Here is a 16,445-nt window from a genome sequence, read left to right as displayed (position 1 = left end):
TCTCTTCTCATAATGAAGACAAGAAAACTGAGGCAGAGGAGTTAAGTAACTCCTCAGTGTTATGAAATCAAATACAGTCAAAGCTTAAATTTCAGTTCACGAGTTTCTCTCCTGTGAAGCTACACGACACTCTCTGTGTGTAGGCAAGACAGCTTGCAAATTTCTGCACTGAAAGATCTTATTGACATTTGGCAACGCCTTATTCCATGGGGTCCTGTCTGAAGAGAAGTATTAACTGATGATAATATCTGTATTTCACTGATGTTGTGTGTTTGGGTGCTAGAGCACTGAAGCCTTCCCACAGAACCAGAAATCAACAAGGCACTGCTACTCTCTTCTGACCCAGCCACTCTATGTATCCTGTGGAAATTTTGTGTCCAATTTGAAAATTTCAAGTAATTAGTAAGCTGGTTTGACTACAGCAATCAAAACCTGGATGCATTGCAAGCTCTGGAATTTCTTTAAATCAAAGGTGCAAAGCTAGGTACAACTAAAACAGGGGGAAAATACGTACAGGAGGCCTCCAGATCTCATCAGGTGAATAGTAACATCAAAAAAGTATATTAGTATATTAGGAATTGGTACAGGATATATAAGTAATGGAAGATTAGATAAACTAGCAAAGAAAGCTGTATCTTAAGGTGAAGAAATATGGAGTACCTGGTGAGAAAAAGCACTGAGAACTGCCAGAAATGAAGCTGAGCTGTTTTGTAAAGTAAATTGAGTTAGAGGTTGGTAAAGTTGTCATTAGATTTGTTTCACTCTTTACCCAAGCATCAGTTAACCATATCTTTTTGAGATGATAGACAGTCTTTGTCTTTTCAAGCTGGTTGAGCTTGATCTTCCACCGCAAGCCCACTGAGTCACCAGCTCTGTTCGTGCTTTCCCTCACACTGAGGTCAGCAGCAATGCCAACAAGCAAAGGTGAGAAAACACACCCTCCTTTCTTCCTCATATTTATAGAATCATAGGTTGGAAAAGACCTCTAAGATCATCGAGTCCAACCATCCACCCAACACCACCATTCCTACTAAACCATATCCTGAAGTGCCACATCTACACTTTTTTTAAACACCTCTAGGGGTGGGCACTCAACCACCTCCCTGGTCAGCCTGTTCCAATGCCTCACCACTCTTTCAGTAAAGAAATTTTTCCTAATATCTAATCTAAACCTCCCCTGATGCAACTTGAGGCCATTGCCTCTTGTCCTATCACTAGTTACTTGGGAGAAGAGACCAACACCTGCCTCACTACAACCTCCTTTCAAGTAGCTGTAGAGAGCAAGAAGGTCTCCCCTCAGCCTCCTCTCCTCCAGACTAAACAGCCCCAGTTCCTCCAGCCGCTCCTCATAAGACTTGTTCTCTAGACCCCTCACCAGCCTCGTTGCCCTTCTTTGGACACGCTCCAGCAACTCAACGTCCTTCTTGTTGTGAGGGGCCAATCATTAGCTGAGACTTGCATCAGTTTTAAAAACTAAGGATAACTTTTCAAATCTTGATGATATATTTGTTGGGATACTTCAGGACAATTCAGAAGGGATCACAATAAAAACTGCCAAGCATTTCCTCAAAATCCATTTTACAATTTTTAATTTTTTTTTCCAAAATGCCAAGATTCTTCCAATTTTTATTTGACTTTTATTTGACAAAATTGTAATATATAAGACTGTAAAAGGGGCATAGGCCCATATTGTTCTCCCCCCTGCTATCAGACAAACAGAGATAACACATAGTTGGTGTTCGTATCACCAAATTCTGCAAAAGTTATGCAGACACAAGTTTATTACAATAACAACTCTTGCAGCGTGGAAGAAATTCCTCAGTATGCAGTTCTTACTTTCCACACCCTTAAGACTTGTCTCTCCTATTTCACCACACACATTTTCAACTAGTCTGAGGTCATTGCCATGATCCTTGTGGTATTTCTAGCCTGAAGCTCTCGTACTAGTTTCCATTAGCTACTCCCTCCTGATAATCTGTCCTCCATATTCAGAAAATGTCTGTAAAAATCCTTAGCTGTCTTCAAGTACTAACAGAATCAAAAAGTAGATCTTTTAATGAAATAGAAACAGTTACTAACTTTATATCATTTTCTTCCACAACAGCCGGAAGAGTTTTGCTCAAGGTATTAAGATGTTTGATAACAATTTCAATAAAAATAGGAACTGTTTCATTTAGTCCAGCACTACTTCTTACTGCTATTTGATCCTTGTCTGCTATTTACAGTGAAAGCTGCAATTCTGCAATAGATTTGTTAACTAATGAAAAAACACCTGGAAAATTCAGCAGTCGCATAAAATTTCTACCAAAGTGTTATGAGAAATAAAGATTTTTTAAATGTCACTCAAATACTAGCACTTTTATACAAATGGATACATTTAGCTGGCTAAGAAGAAAAAGCAAAAACCAAAAAGAAAATGGACAAGTTCTTTTAGCGAAAGAAAAACTGGTACTTGTCCAATCTGATTGCAGATAAAATCTGTGAAATAGCCTATTGCCAAGAGACCCTTTTGTCCACACACCTATGTCAGCGAGTCCATCAAGTGTAGACAGTTACTTCTGAGAGTCTGAGGGAACATTTCCGTTTAACCCAATTTCCCAAGTGGAAAATAATGTTCTGTCAGGATGACTTTTGGACAACAATTGCATCTATACCCTTGCTCTTGTCAGAATAGCCCAGCTGACCAGCGACACGACTTTTTCATATCCCTGACAAAACAATGCCAGAAAACTTAGAAGAACACAAAAACCCTGGGCCACTTAGTGACAAAATATAAAAAACTGACAATGGAACATCTCAGTGAGATGAACTAGAAATTTCATGTGTACCAGCGCTATTTTTCAAAGGGTCCATAGGCTCTGCCATGCTCCATTTACTCCAGTTCACATCCACCAATTTAGTGTAGTAAAATCAGAGACGCACAGACGAGCAGGCGCAGGACTTGCCTACGTAGGCTCTTGCAGCTGCACTGCTTCTGCCCACCAGAAGCTAAGCACTGACTCCTGAAGAAGCCAGCAAGCCGTGGCTAGCCAGCTCCCAGCCAAAGGTAGTAAGCTGGCTAGTGCAGCTTCACAGCATGTGTCTGCCAAAGACTACATAGACATGTTAAGCATTTGTGGACACTGCAAGAAAGTATTTTACAGAGTGACATTTTTGTTAGCAATTTTAAAGGGGTAATAGCAAAAAAGACAAGAAAACAATAATTAAATTTCTTGCAATATGTGTTCTTCCTCTTGAATAAACACAGAGAGAGAGATCCTACCCAACTGCATTTTCAACTGTATCAAACACACATTACTTGAGTGGTGATTATTTTTATAAATCCTGATTTTCAGTACTAACCTATACAGAATTGATGTGTTCATGGGCAGAATGTCACCATTTTAATACTCCATAGTTATGGAGTATTGAAGTCACGTAAGCCATACATGACTCGGTAGTTTTGCTGCATCTATGAAATTTTCTGTATTTACTGTAGGAATTCTCTTCAATACTTCTGAAGTTATTTCATTTCTGAAGAGTTCATTACCGTCAGTAGCAAGTTTAGGGATTGAGCCATCAGCATGTAAGAGCACAGCTGGTTACAGCATCACACCAGAAATCCACCTATGTGGACTTCAACAAGCAGCATGACTTTTTGTTAAGTTGTTAACGCCCATATTAAATGGGATCTTGGACCCATGAGCCTAGTTAGCGTGGTTAAGGAGAAGAACACCAAGAGGTCATTTGCTGGGTTGTCTCCAGTTTGTCATTATCTTTTTTGTTCCAGGGATATAAAAACTGGTCATAATACTCCATGTGCAACATCACAAATGCTGTGAAGAGAGGAATAATCACTTTTCTCAACCTCCTTGTTGTGCAACACCAAGTCCTTTCTGCAAAGCTGCTCCCAAGCCAGTCTGTGCTTGCCTATGTCATTGCACAGGGCTATTCTGTCCCTGCTGAAAGATGTTATTTGCCTCCATGGAGTTTCATGAAGTTCCTGCTAGCCCACTCCTCTGGCTCACTGGGTTCCCAGTGGGTGGCTGGCTGACCCTCCAGTGTATAAAAAGCTCTCCCAAACTTAGTGTCAGACTTGACTCTGCTGATAGTTCATTCCATCCCAAGTGTCAGGTTGTTGATGTTAAAAAGTACTGGCCCCGCAGCCTAGCCCTGAGGAAGGCCACTGAAAACCAACTACTAGTTAGACTTTAAAGCATTAACCTCTACTCCCCTTGAAGGCCACCCATATCTCCCTTGTGTGGCTACCAGGATGCTATGAGAGACATGTGAAAGGCCTTGTTAAAGCAAAGATAAACAATATCCACTGCTCTGCCCTCATCCCCACAGATAGTCTGTTCATCACAGAAGACAGTTGGGTAGAAGCAGGGGTACCAAGTGCTTGTCCTTTATGAAACAGCTGAGTAGTTAAAAATTTATCCAGAAGGGCTCCCATCTTGAGAGTTGCTCAGACCATTGCCTCTAATATCCCAAGAGAGCACCCTAATCAGCAGGCTGTCAACAAGCCTCTGATGCAGTGATTATCCTCTCATACTGTTTAAACTGGGCTACTCTACAGCCAAAAATGCATGAGAGAGAGAGACAATGAGAATAAAAACAAGAGACAGCCTTATATGATACCATGGAGATAAAAGTATTTCCCTTTGAGAACAGAAACCTGAACTCAGGCCCAGCATTGTAACCATGCATTAGAATCACTACCTAAATATATAAACAGCATTGGGAGCAATTACTAAATCCAAGAGCTGTCCTCATTCAGGGACTTGCTGTCAGCACTGGCAGCAAATCCTAAATCCGCTCTGCTGAGGGACAGGCTTGTACTATGGTTCTCTGCTTGGCCAAAAACTTGCACGTCTTGCAAAGCATGGCATTGCAATATACTCTTTTCTTTTCAGGCCCTTGAGCAAATGGAAGAGTCTGGTGTTGTGTGTGTTGCTGTGTGACTTACTGTATTAGACGTAGACTTACAAATTTTACCTAACGTGAAAATTAGATCAAATTTGTCCCAGTGATGGCTCCTATGCCAGATAGGACCCATGGGACAGCGCCATCTAGCCAGCTACCTTTCCTCTGAAGGGTAGTTTGGCCTGTACAAGCTATTCCAGCTGCCAAATCCGTCTTCCAGCAGACACACCAAATGTTGAAAGCCCAAATTGCTGCTGCTGCTAAATCAGAATCGTAAGTGGTGATAGAGCAGGATGACATTGTACCTTCTGTGCAGGCGTGATATGGGATAAAGAGGAAAGCCATTGCCACCTTGACACAGCTTTATTCAGCTGATCAATTTGGACCCTAATGACTCTACCTCTCCCTTTATCTTCACCACTTTTCATTCTGGTTTATTCATGTTGCAAGGTTCTGCAATAGGAGTATTTTCTCACTGAATATATTACCCAACTTGGAGAGGTCCCATTTTCAGTTGGGGTCCTTTTGTATTACTGCAGTACAAACAAATAATAAAGATCGCATTCAAAAAACATTTAACAGATATAGCAGTGACAGATACAGATGTGCATAGCTAATGATTTTATTTAGCACACTGCACACCTACTCCAGTATCACAGCAATGAACCCACTGGATCCATGCTGATACAGCCTGCTGCAATGGAGTCAAATTCAGCTCCAGTGCGACACAACATCTAAAATATACTACTTATCGCTTTTTAGTGGCAGATAGAACGTGCTTCTGTTGAAACAGTATGTACTAAATAAGATCTTACTTCCTAGAAGTATTTTATTTTCCAGGTACACACATAAGGACAATAAATGAAACAGGAAAAACTCCCAGCACTATGATATATCGATAGGATGGTTTACCTTCTTCTGCTCTTTTGACACAAAATGTTTCAGGCAAGAGGTATTGGGTTTGGTTTTTTTTGAAGTCCAAAACCTTCAGCTATAATTTGAAGAAATCTGAAAGCAGATAAAGTCTAAAAAAGTTGGACAGGAAAACTACTGTTACCTTAGAATATTTTAACTTCCCAGGATCTGTGTTTCAATTCAATAATTGGAACTAGTTGTTTCAGGCTGTTTTTCCTGTAGACCTGACAGCCCATGTTAATGTATCTGACCATGACAGCAAATATTTACATGACTTTTTTGCGTGTTGGCTGCTTTGCGTACACTCTAAAAAGAGAAGATAGGGAAAATTTCTTTTAAATGACTGAATACATTAAAGCTATACTCAGTCTTAACTGGAAATACAGTTCCCAGGGAGCTCCTCTCCCACGAATTAAACTGCAGATCCTGCTGACTTCATTAGGCTTCAATCATGCCCTAAGGACTCCGAGAGAGCAGTGCCACTCCTAAAAAATCGCAGACTTCTCTTATAAAATCTATGGCCGCTCACACATCTTCTGCCTGATTTAACATGCCCATTTTAATTTCTAGTTCATAAATAGTAAATAACAATTAATTACCGCCAATATAATATGTAAGTCTACCTTTAGCATTTGTATTTTTCTGTGTAAGTCTTACAGTACATCACATACATATGTATAGAGAGTTACTTCTACCGTCGGGTGACAGCAGCCAAGTCACTATCCCTCTCTCCACAAAAGTTTTCCTATGTGTAAAATTGTAACTAAGGCCCTGACTCTCTTTTTAACAGGCTTTGAGAAACACCTGTACAAAATACTATAAAAGAGCCAGGTGTTACTATTATAATCAGTAACACCATTTCCATAGAAGGTGGCAGCAAACTAATTAATCAGACACTAACATCTGCTCCTGCTAAAACTTGGGGTTGGGGGGCTGACAAATAATATTCAGAGTATTCCACGGTTGTTTAAGACTGTCACCATGCCAATCCTTAAGCAGTTGTGTGATTTTACTCCTGAGAGTAATCCCTCTGAAGGCAAATAAAATGTAAAAATTGGCAGAATCAGACATTCCTGCCGAGGCGTTTCAATGCCACTTAATTTCAGGCACCGGTCTGCCAGCAAGGAGCCCAGTCATCCTCTGCCTCTTACACATCTGGACCAGAGCAGCTGGGCGTCCTGGCCGGGACACCCAGAGCAGGCGTCTGCAGCCCAGCAGCCATAAAGCTTCATCCTCCTTAGTGACCTCTCAAACTCAAATCCTTGTGCATTTCTGGAAATCCCTCCTAATATCATATCCTTCCTTAATCCAATCCTGCACATACAGCTGGATCCTGCAGGAGCACCTACAGCTGTTATTGCAGTCGGAGGTTGTAATCACACCCTGCCCTTCAGGGCTGCGACCGATCGTGTCAACCGCCCCAACCGCTCGGTCACCACAGAGGATGCCGGCACCTGCCCTTACGAAGGATTAGGCCCATTGTTTGTACAGATGTGCCACAAGAAAGACTACATGTGAAAATACTTGTCAGCCTTCATTTCGTGGCGGACAGCAGTGAGCCGCAGCACGGGCGCAGGCTGGCTGCTGGCGTAACCTCGCTGGGCGCTTGTCAGCTCGGCTTCCTCCGGGCAAATTGCAAGTGAAGTTTGTTGAAAGCTTTTGAGCACTTTCCAGGTTTCAGCTGATTCTCGCTCTGACGGTTGTGCTCAATAATTTTTTCCCACAGTTATCGCACTGGAAAAACTCCCAGCTTTCAAATACATATTTTAAAATACACTTAATTTTCTCTTGCACGGTGAATTAATTTATTTTAATATCTCACTTTGTCTCCAGGCTGCAGATTGATGAGACACGTGCTGATTTCTGATGGACCTCTTAGCCAAGAAAGACCTTCATTTTGAAAGCTGTGACTGAAATTTTAAATGGGCCCAAAACTGGAATACTGTTTTCTGAGTCGACTCCATATGGCACGCGATAGCCTCTCATGACAGAATACTATGTCCTGTTAGGTTAGTCCTGACTGACAAAATCGTGATGTTGGGGTAGCCAAAATGCATTACCGCTCTTCCTTCTCAGGCTCCACGTTGATTCTGACCACAACTGAAAAACAAACTGGCTCATATGTACTTAATAAAATAGGAACCTATAGAAGAATTAGAATTTCAGAAAGAAAACATCAGGTTTTTAAAACAACGGCATTGACATATTAAGTGTAAAATTAATCAAAATTCACAAACGTTGGTCATTTTTCTCACTGAAATTATGTTGGCTGAGGATCAAAACATAATTAGTATTTAAATTAGATTAAATTAAAAAAAATAGAGATGGAAAGGGAGGTGATTACACATAGCTTATTATAAATCATGTGAACAGAAATATTTTCATGATGCTTTTAAAATTGAAGTTATAAACAGCTTCCTGTTTTTTAAAAATAAACACTCCCCTTGTACTGCTGGAAGTAAAAACAATCCTAAACAATCCTAACAGGGCCACACTCTGCAAAGAGTCTCAAAATTAAGATTTCAGGACATTGCTCATGGTGATGTTAGAAAACACTGGCAGAAAAGACTGAAAAGGACATTATTGTAAAGGAAATGCATTGAAGAATAATAATCTAAAATTGAACTACTTTAGAATTATTTTTAGATGACCTTTTAAAACAAACTATTTGCTATTAATAGTTCCTAGAACAACTTGAAAATGACAGATTGTAGGGTGGTGACAATATACTACCTCCTATTTGGCTAGTATGATGATCCCTTAAGCCACACACATAGCTGTGACCCCTCCTATAGTGCAAGTGGGAAAAGGCTTATTTTGCTCCTGTTTCAAAGCTAAAAACTCTCAACTTAAATGCTTCATGTTACATTACTTCCCCCCCAGGACAAACCAGGGTCTTGTCTCTACTATATGAAAGAAAGGCTGAGACAGGGTGCCTTGCAAAGTCTGAAATCCTGGCCATTAAATAAAATGGTTCATCTTCATGTGGCCATCCTCCATTAGGACCTGAACAACACATTTCAGTATACACAACAGATGCTAAAAAAAGGGTTTAAGAGTGGGCTACTTAACAGTGAGCTTCTGCAGCTCTGGTCCTCTCATCTCAGCAAAGATACTGTCAAACTGGAAAAAGTGCAAAGAAGGGCAACAATGGTAACCAAATGTCCAGGATGATTTCTGGTTGAGGAACAAGGGATTACAGCAGCACTTTTCAGCCCCAGGAAGAGATGACCTGAGGGAAATGATAGCCCTACAAAAATCAGAGATGGCCCAGACGGAGCAGACAGCGATCTAATGCTTGTTGTCACTTCCAACACAAGAATATGGGGGCTCAACATTAACTCAGAGCAGATAAGCAAATGTGAAACAAGACAAAAGTGATGGTTGGGCAGTTAACCAACAAAACCTGCTGCCTAAATCACAGCTGCACCTTGGATGTGAAAAATTTACATGGGTTCAAAGGGAGACTGAACAAATACCTGGAGGAGACATCTCTTGAGGGTTATTATATAGGCAGAAACCATAACCACAAAATCCCTAAGCTAATGTTAGCTTGAGGCCAGGAGACTACTGAGGGGAATGATCATACATGCACATACTTACCCTGTTCTTACTCTTGCCTAGGCTAGCTGCCCTATGGTCCCTCTTGGGGACAAAATATGGGGCCAGGCAGATTCTTGGTCTAATCCAGTACAGTCTTTCCTATAACCTACCAGGTTTATTTGTAGTCATGAGCACTTAGGTCTCTTCCAGAAACAGGGCTATTATATTCTTTTCAGATGTACACACTGACAATGAGAAAGCTGTTTCTAGCTCAGCTTTTGGGGGAGAAAACACTGCACAAAGCACTGGTATATAGCAGGCCACCCTCTTTGATGCCAACAAAAAGCTTCCCAAAAGCTGTTTATCAATTCTCATCCCATAACCCAAACAGAAGTTCAGAGCTGAGATACCCTGTGCGGCCTGGGCTAATCGCTGAATGCCAGCTGAAACCCACGCAGTGAGGCTGAACTGCAAGTCACACAGGGACCTGCAAAGGTCCAGTCCACTTGACCTCACACTGAAGCAAACACATGACATCCAGAACATCTCAGGGTGAAGTAAGCCTTTCTGAGGACACCCTAGCCAGCAGTGACATACAGGCAGAGATGGATCCTCTGCATGTATAGTAAACATACATGTGCTACATGTTTGTTCTTAAAAACACCTCTACACCAAAAAAGTCTTGTCCAGGTTGGAGTCTTCAAAATTTCTCCACAAAGAGCCTGACATATTGGTGGCCCAACAAGCTTTGGGAGGGCAGCAGTGCCACTCTGTGAGCTGATGTGGGCAGGCATTGTCCCCAGCCCCAGAACTCTGCACTTCCAGGGACCCCTTCCAGCCCTGTTTTCTTCTCATTTGTTGTGTTTGTCAGATATTGTAATACTCTTGACAGAAACTGTCTCAGATTGTTGAGGAAGGAGTAAACCATCGTGACAAGATTACAAGCATGTTATGATTTACAGCCCAGCCTTAGGTTTATATCATTCCCTATGTTGGGAGATGAGTATACAGGAAATAGAATTTCAGTTTATTACCCCTGAGCAAAACCTTGCCTGCCTCAGCAATCCACACGTGAGTTACTGCCACCTTCTCGCAGCAGTTTAACTGCCCTCTGGTGTCCTCCCTCAAAAAACCAGCCTTTGGTCGTACCATCCATCAGCTGAGAGCAGAGTCTCCAGGACAGAATCCATTCCGATAAAAAGGAGCTCTGGTTCCCAGCTGGGCTTAATTCAACCTGAGATATGGGAAGAACGTGGGAAGCAGAGTCATCCACCTGCGCTAACATATCACCCGTGTCCCCACGCAGATGGAAGGACACTGCCCCAAAGTAAAGGGCATCTCTGTCAGCATATCCATTGAAATCCTCTGCCTGGAAAGCTACTGTCACACACATACCAAGTCTTGTCACTAAGAGCTGGATCTGTCAGGCAATAATATCTGTAGGTTTCTTCCAACCAGGTTCGGCTTTGAAGAGATGATAGAGTAAAACCCTTGTGTCTGCCGTCTGAAAAAGAGGGTGTAATCTTGTACTAAGTTCACTGCCACGGAGTGTGCAGGCTGGGCAAAAAGTATTTGCAGTGTTGGGTTTTAGCTATTTGTCAGCATTTCACGTCAGGGTCTGCATCTTTCTCCTTGTCTACCATGTTCCCAGCACACTTTCATGTTTACGAAAATAATTTCACCATTCTCCCAAGTTACCCAGTACCCCACACTGAGTTCATTTCCAAAGAACAACCTGACTTTTAAAATAATGTGCTACCAAAGTCTACTTTTTGAATGCCAAACTATTTTAAAACTATTTTAAATGCACAAAGGAAAAACACAGGCTAAAAGCAGAGAGGAGAAGGACTGAAGCAGGCTCTTACCCAGTGATCTTTCCTTCGTTTGGTTTGCCGACCGCACCACGGGAAGGCTCGCCCGGGTACGGCTGCCCCTCGAAAAGGGCGTTGGAGAATCACCCTCGGACATGGCCTCCAAGGAATCTGCAGATGCTTCAGAGAGATGTTCTGTCTGGTCAGCCAAATTGGGCTGCGGGCTCTGGGACGGCTTTGGACTTCTTGTCTGCAAAACAAAGCATTTCATTATTGGTCTCCTGAAACTGGAACATGGGGGAAAAGAACCAAAGAGAAGAAGGAAGAAGTCCAAACTTCTTCAACTACTGGTATGCTGAAGGTCACTTCTGTGTAGCTTATTTAGGAAAAAAGTGTCCTTGGGTATTCTGCTACGGTTTTTATGGTTGTACATCCACATTGCAAATTTTGCTGCTAACAAGGCCCTGAGGATAAGACATGTGCTGAGGAGATGTACGGTAATGCCATTCCTTGCTGCTCAAACAACCACTACAGCATAGGTATGTACACACGAACACACACTTTTGTTGAAAAGTCTGCTAAGAAAAATCCTCTAAAAAGAATACTGTGAAGTATCTGTAAGCTATCAAACTCAGTATATTCTGCTGTGCCATCTATGAAAGGTACAGGTCATGCAGCAAGGCCAAAAGAGCCATCCAACAATTCTAGCTGAAATCACAAGCAATTATTTTGCTTTTTGTTGCATCAGCATAAATCAGAAATGTCTTTATTAGCTGACCAAACTAAGTATGATTTTTACTGGGCAATCACACTACTAAATTGCTAAAACCAGTATATGGAGACAGCCGACTGTTTCAGGAGGGGAGAGAGATGGTTTCATTTATGCACTTCCACTGACTCTTCATTGTAGTATCTGGCTAATAAAAACACACTCCATAGGAGATACAACATCCTGAACATTTTTTGGCTAACTATAAGTGACATTGCAATTGCTTTCTACAAAGAGGAGTTGCTTTAAGAAGTATACTCAATACTGTTTAGTGAAACTCCCTCAACCACATGTTACTGTTCCTCTGGAAGAATAATTTTCCAGTCTCTCAAGCAAACTCTGTATCTCAAAAAACTAGAACAGACACTGTACAAGCAGAAATTCAAAGCAAAGCAAGTTTACACTGTCCCAAAACTAGTATGTGAATATGGACGTTATAAGGGCCTATAATCAGCACCAGGCACAAGATGTCATAAAATATATATGCTTTTCTCTTCCCTATCATTTAAGGTCAGATGCTAGTACATTAAAAATCCCCTGTATTAAAATCAACTTCAACTCTAGGTTTGAAGATTCAGTCAAGATCCAGAAAAGATTTTACTTCTTTCTGGAAAGCCAGGATGACTTCTCTTGCTGTCATCTGGTTCCTCCAGTGGTTTTTCAAGTGAAATGAGGTGAGCTTATTTCAGCAACAGCATGCATCACATAATATTCCCTATGTGACCTTGAACGTATGAAGAACTTTAAGTCTTATTAGATTTTCATTAGGTGGCTATAGAGGCCTGTTGTTGCCAAGTTGTGCAGTTGCTCACAAACTACAATAAATTAGAAATGCCTCACAAGAAACCTAAATCCTCCAGAACTTCTCACTTTTGAAATGCTAGTATTAAAATATCAGGTATTATTCAATGTCCCACAGTGGAATTGTTTGAGAGCACTGAATTTTTGCAGGACTTAAAGCTAACAAAGTTTGTTCTCAGCAAACTAAAGTATGCTTTGAAGTGCCTCTGACATGGTCAGCACTAGTCTGCAGCTTGTAAATACAGGGACTTGTGCCTGAAAACTTACAGAGGGGACAAGTGACCTGCAAACACAGAAGAAGAATTTGATTAGTCAGTACTTCTTCATTCAACTTTTGAAAATGGCTTGGGAACCTTCACTGCCGAAGTATTTTATTTACATAGGCATATTACAGAAGTACTACCAAGCGAAGTCATTACAGCTTTGTGGTTCTTGTACTGATTAATAACTTACCTGTCTGTATCCATTAGTAGGAAGCTAGAAGTCACATAACTCTCATTTTCTAGAAAACCATAACTAAAATAAAACAAGATGCAAAGAAAAGCAACAAAATCAACATGCAAAAGGTCTTTAACTTCAAAATTTGTTGGGAAGGGGATTGCTTTTGTTTCTTTAAAAAAAAATACTCCGATAATACGAATCAAGCTTATTTTGCTTTGCTTTTGGTTATTTTTGTTTCCCTTTCTTTTGAACACCCAGATGTCATTTGAGACATGCAGTTGCACGTGTATCATTTATCAGCACATATGAACAGGTGCATCTTTAAGCAGTAAGGGGATACTCCATTACCAGGAGCAACAGACACAGCTTTGGCTATGCAGTTACCCAGCGTGTCCTGTCAATGCGCAGATGGAGCCAACCTCAGCAATGTTGTGTTTCTTTGATTGTCCCTGGGGCAATTCTTTTGGACCTAACATACAGCATCTCAGATCCCCCCAGATGATAACACCAGCATTACTGTGACTAAAAAAATGCACCTTTTTGGCAACCCTCATTCCTCAGCCCAAATACTGCAGCCCCAAGAGGCACACTGGAGCCTTCTGAAGCAAGGCAGAGGCACAGCACGGATTCTGCTCAGACATACAGCCCAGTCCTCGACTTCACATAAACCAATGCAAATCCACAGTAGTTCCACTCTAGTAAGTGGAGCAATGCAAACGTAAAACCAATGAAGCTATTAATGAGATCCACCATGTATACACATACCCTTTATGAAATATTTCAAACTATTTGTCACACTCAACTTGTGTAAATATTGCATTTCAGAAGTAATTCTGAATTTTAAACATGAAAAAATCCTCAAGCACAGCAACAACAGTGGCTATTCAAGTAACTGACAGATATGAGTGCACATCTGATAGGAAAGCATTCCCATTATTGGCAATGAGCACTAGGCTTGATGCTTCTCAATAATCAAGCAGATTCCTAGGCAGCACTTCTTAGGAAAACCAGTCCACGAAGCGAGGAGAGGACAAGCAACATTATGGAGCCATAAACTACAAGGATTTGTAAAGATGGTTGAAGAAAGCAGGGCAGAAACATTCAGCATTATCCAATCCTTGCAATAATTATTCAGCACGTTGATTCCAACATCAAATAAGATAAATAAGACAGATAGCAAAGAAATACTCATTAAATTGTACCATATATATTTTTTCCACAGAATGTTCACTAACATATTCTGAAATTTTTCAAAAACTTAAAATAGTATTTCAGGAAGTGTCCCTTTAAATACCCACTTTTCAGGAACTAGCGTGCAGTATAAGCACTTACAAAATCAAGATTCACCATATAGCACATGTTTCAGGACCCATCGGAACCCAGCCAGAGTCGCAGCGGAGACTGCTGCTCCTAGAGTCAGGATGGTCCTCTAGCTGCCTGTTGCCTAAATGCAGTGAAAGCAATGAACGGGACACCACTGTGCCTGGGTGGCTGCCTTTTTAACAGCTCTGCTAGCAAAGGACAAAAACCATAATGCCTGACAGAGAAGAGAACTCAAGACATGCCCGCTAAGGAGCAGCACCACCCAAAATCAAGACATTTGTGAACAGATACTCCACACATGCACGCAAACCAAAAGGAACACCAGCACTTTCCTAGCCACGTCTCTGGAATAAATTCCGGAAAACAGAAGATTCAGATCTCAGCAGCAGATCTCTCTTTCTCTATGCCAATACTAGTTAGGTTATGATTTCCTCAGTGGGCCATGGTCTTCCCCACCTCAGCTGTATGTCTGGAGACATCCCCCTGCATGTCTTGCAATATGCTCGATTTTTCAGCCAGCCAAATCCAGCTTAACCTCCTCGAGGCCTTCTCTGACAAAAGATCTTGCCCCTGCTAGTTCTGGGTAAGAAGCTCAGCAGAAAGGAAAGGCCAAAATAAGGATGAACGATGCTGCTGAAAACAAGGATATACATTCCTGTAACCTTTCCAGGGTATATATTTAAGTATAACACATGGAGGTAGCAGTTACAGAAGATCCAGTATCTTCTAACTACTCTTGGGATTTGATCAAGAATTAAAACTGTGGTTAATCACGCCTCAAGACTGACATCTGTCTGTTACAGCTTGTCCAAAGCATGCACTATCTGCTTTAGTTCTTTCACTGACTCAGAAAAAAAAATGCAAAAAAAAAGTGCAGGGACCCCTTAAATGCAATAAAAATTCAAATAATGAGCAGTGAAACCACAAGGTACCTGAATAAGCAAAAGTAAAACACTGCAGAGATGCCAGTGTAGCAAGCAGCCACAGGGCACCAGAGATGCCTCTCTCCAAGCGCCACACAAGCTGCTGCTGCTGCTCCTTCGCTCACATTTGCCCCCTCTAATACCATCACCCTTTTGTTCTACCCAGTTTTATGGCTCTGCTCTTTGTAACGCCCTTCCATGCTCACTTCCACTTATTTTTCATATTAATCTATATAACTGAAACCTTTTTTTCTTTTACTTCTCTTCCTTTTTAAAAATCTCTCCTGCAAATTTGCTCCATGTATTTTCACAGAAAAAAAGAACTAAGAAAAAAGTCCCAGGACCTGAAGATGGATTTAATTTCATCTCTTGATCATTTTACACTTTTTATGTCCTGTCTCCAGGAACTTCCTTAGCCTTTATCTTGACAGAAATTTATCTCTTCAGGAGAAGAAACTTACCATGCACATCTTCGAAGTTGCTAGCACTCCTGGCAGTGTAAAATGGTAAACAAAGACATCAAAAAAATGATACAGCACTAGTAAAATAACTCTTTCCAGTCACGTGCTTTAAAGAGCACACTTAGCATAGGCGAAAAAACCCCACTTGAGTGTCTTCTTGACATTTCAAACAAAGAAAAAAATGAAAAGAAAATTGGAAACCTGCTTTTCTTGACCTTCAAGTAAACTATTTGTCCTGTGACTTTTGCCGAAGATGGCTACAGAATATGTGACAGACTGCCAATATGCATATAAACAGGCTGTGTTTAATGTATGGTGAGTTTATTAACTCTGGAGTATCGTCACAGCACATGAACTCTTATTATTGCAACAATAGTATTTCTTCCTATTTATGTCAGAACCAAATTATGGTGGTGTGAAGGAAGGACCCACTTTTTACAAAGATACAGAGTCTTTAGGGTCCCATATTATCACAACTACAGGGTTTTACTTGTCTGGACATGCTATTAGTGACATATTGCTGTTTGAGAGAAAGTGAATACTACCCACACGT

General features: G+C 41.1%; 1 protein-coding gene across 12 annotated transcripts in view; it reads right to left on the bottom strand.

Annotated features, from left to right (window-relative positions):
• The window catches only part of KIAA1217 (KIAA1217 ortholog), a 374,019-nt gene that overhangs the window by 88,327 nt on the left and 269,247 nt on the right, over nucleotides 1–16,445 (bottom strand). For all 12 annotated transcript variants that reach the window (XM_075419527.1, XM_075419537.1, XM_075419536.1 and 9 more), the window contains one exon: nucleotides 11,229–11,424. In XM_075419527.1, the coding sequence (XP_075275642.1) occupies nucleotides 11,229–11,424 (196 nt within the window). The remainder of the gene's footprint in view (nucleotides 1–11,228; nucleotides 11,425–16,445) is intronic.

Source organism: Opisthocomus hoazin, chromosome 4 (assembly GCF_030867145.1).
Source record: "Opisthocomus hoazin isolate bOpiHoa1 chromosome 4, bOpiHoa1.hap1, whole genome shotgun sequence".
Classification (NCBI taxonomy): domain Eukaryota; kingdom Metazoa; phylum Chordata; class Aves; order Opisthocomiformes; family Opisthocomidae; genus Opisthocomus; species Opisthocomus hoazin.
The sequence above is the reverse complement of the archived record's forward strand: the minus strand, read 5'-3'. Positions and strand labels throughout refer to the sequence as shown.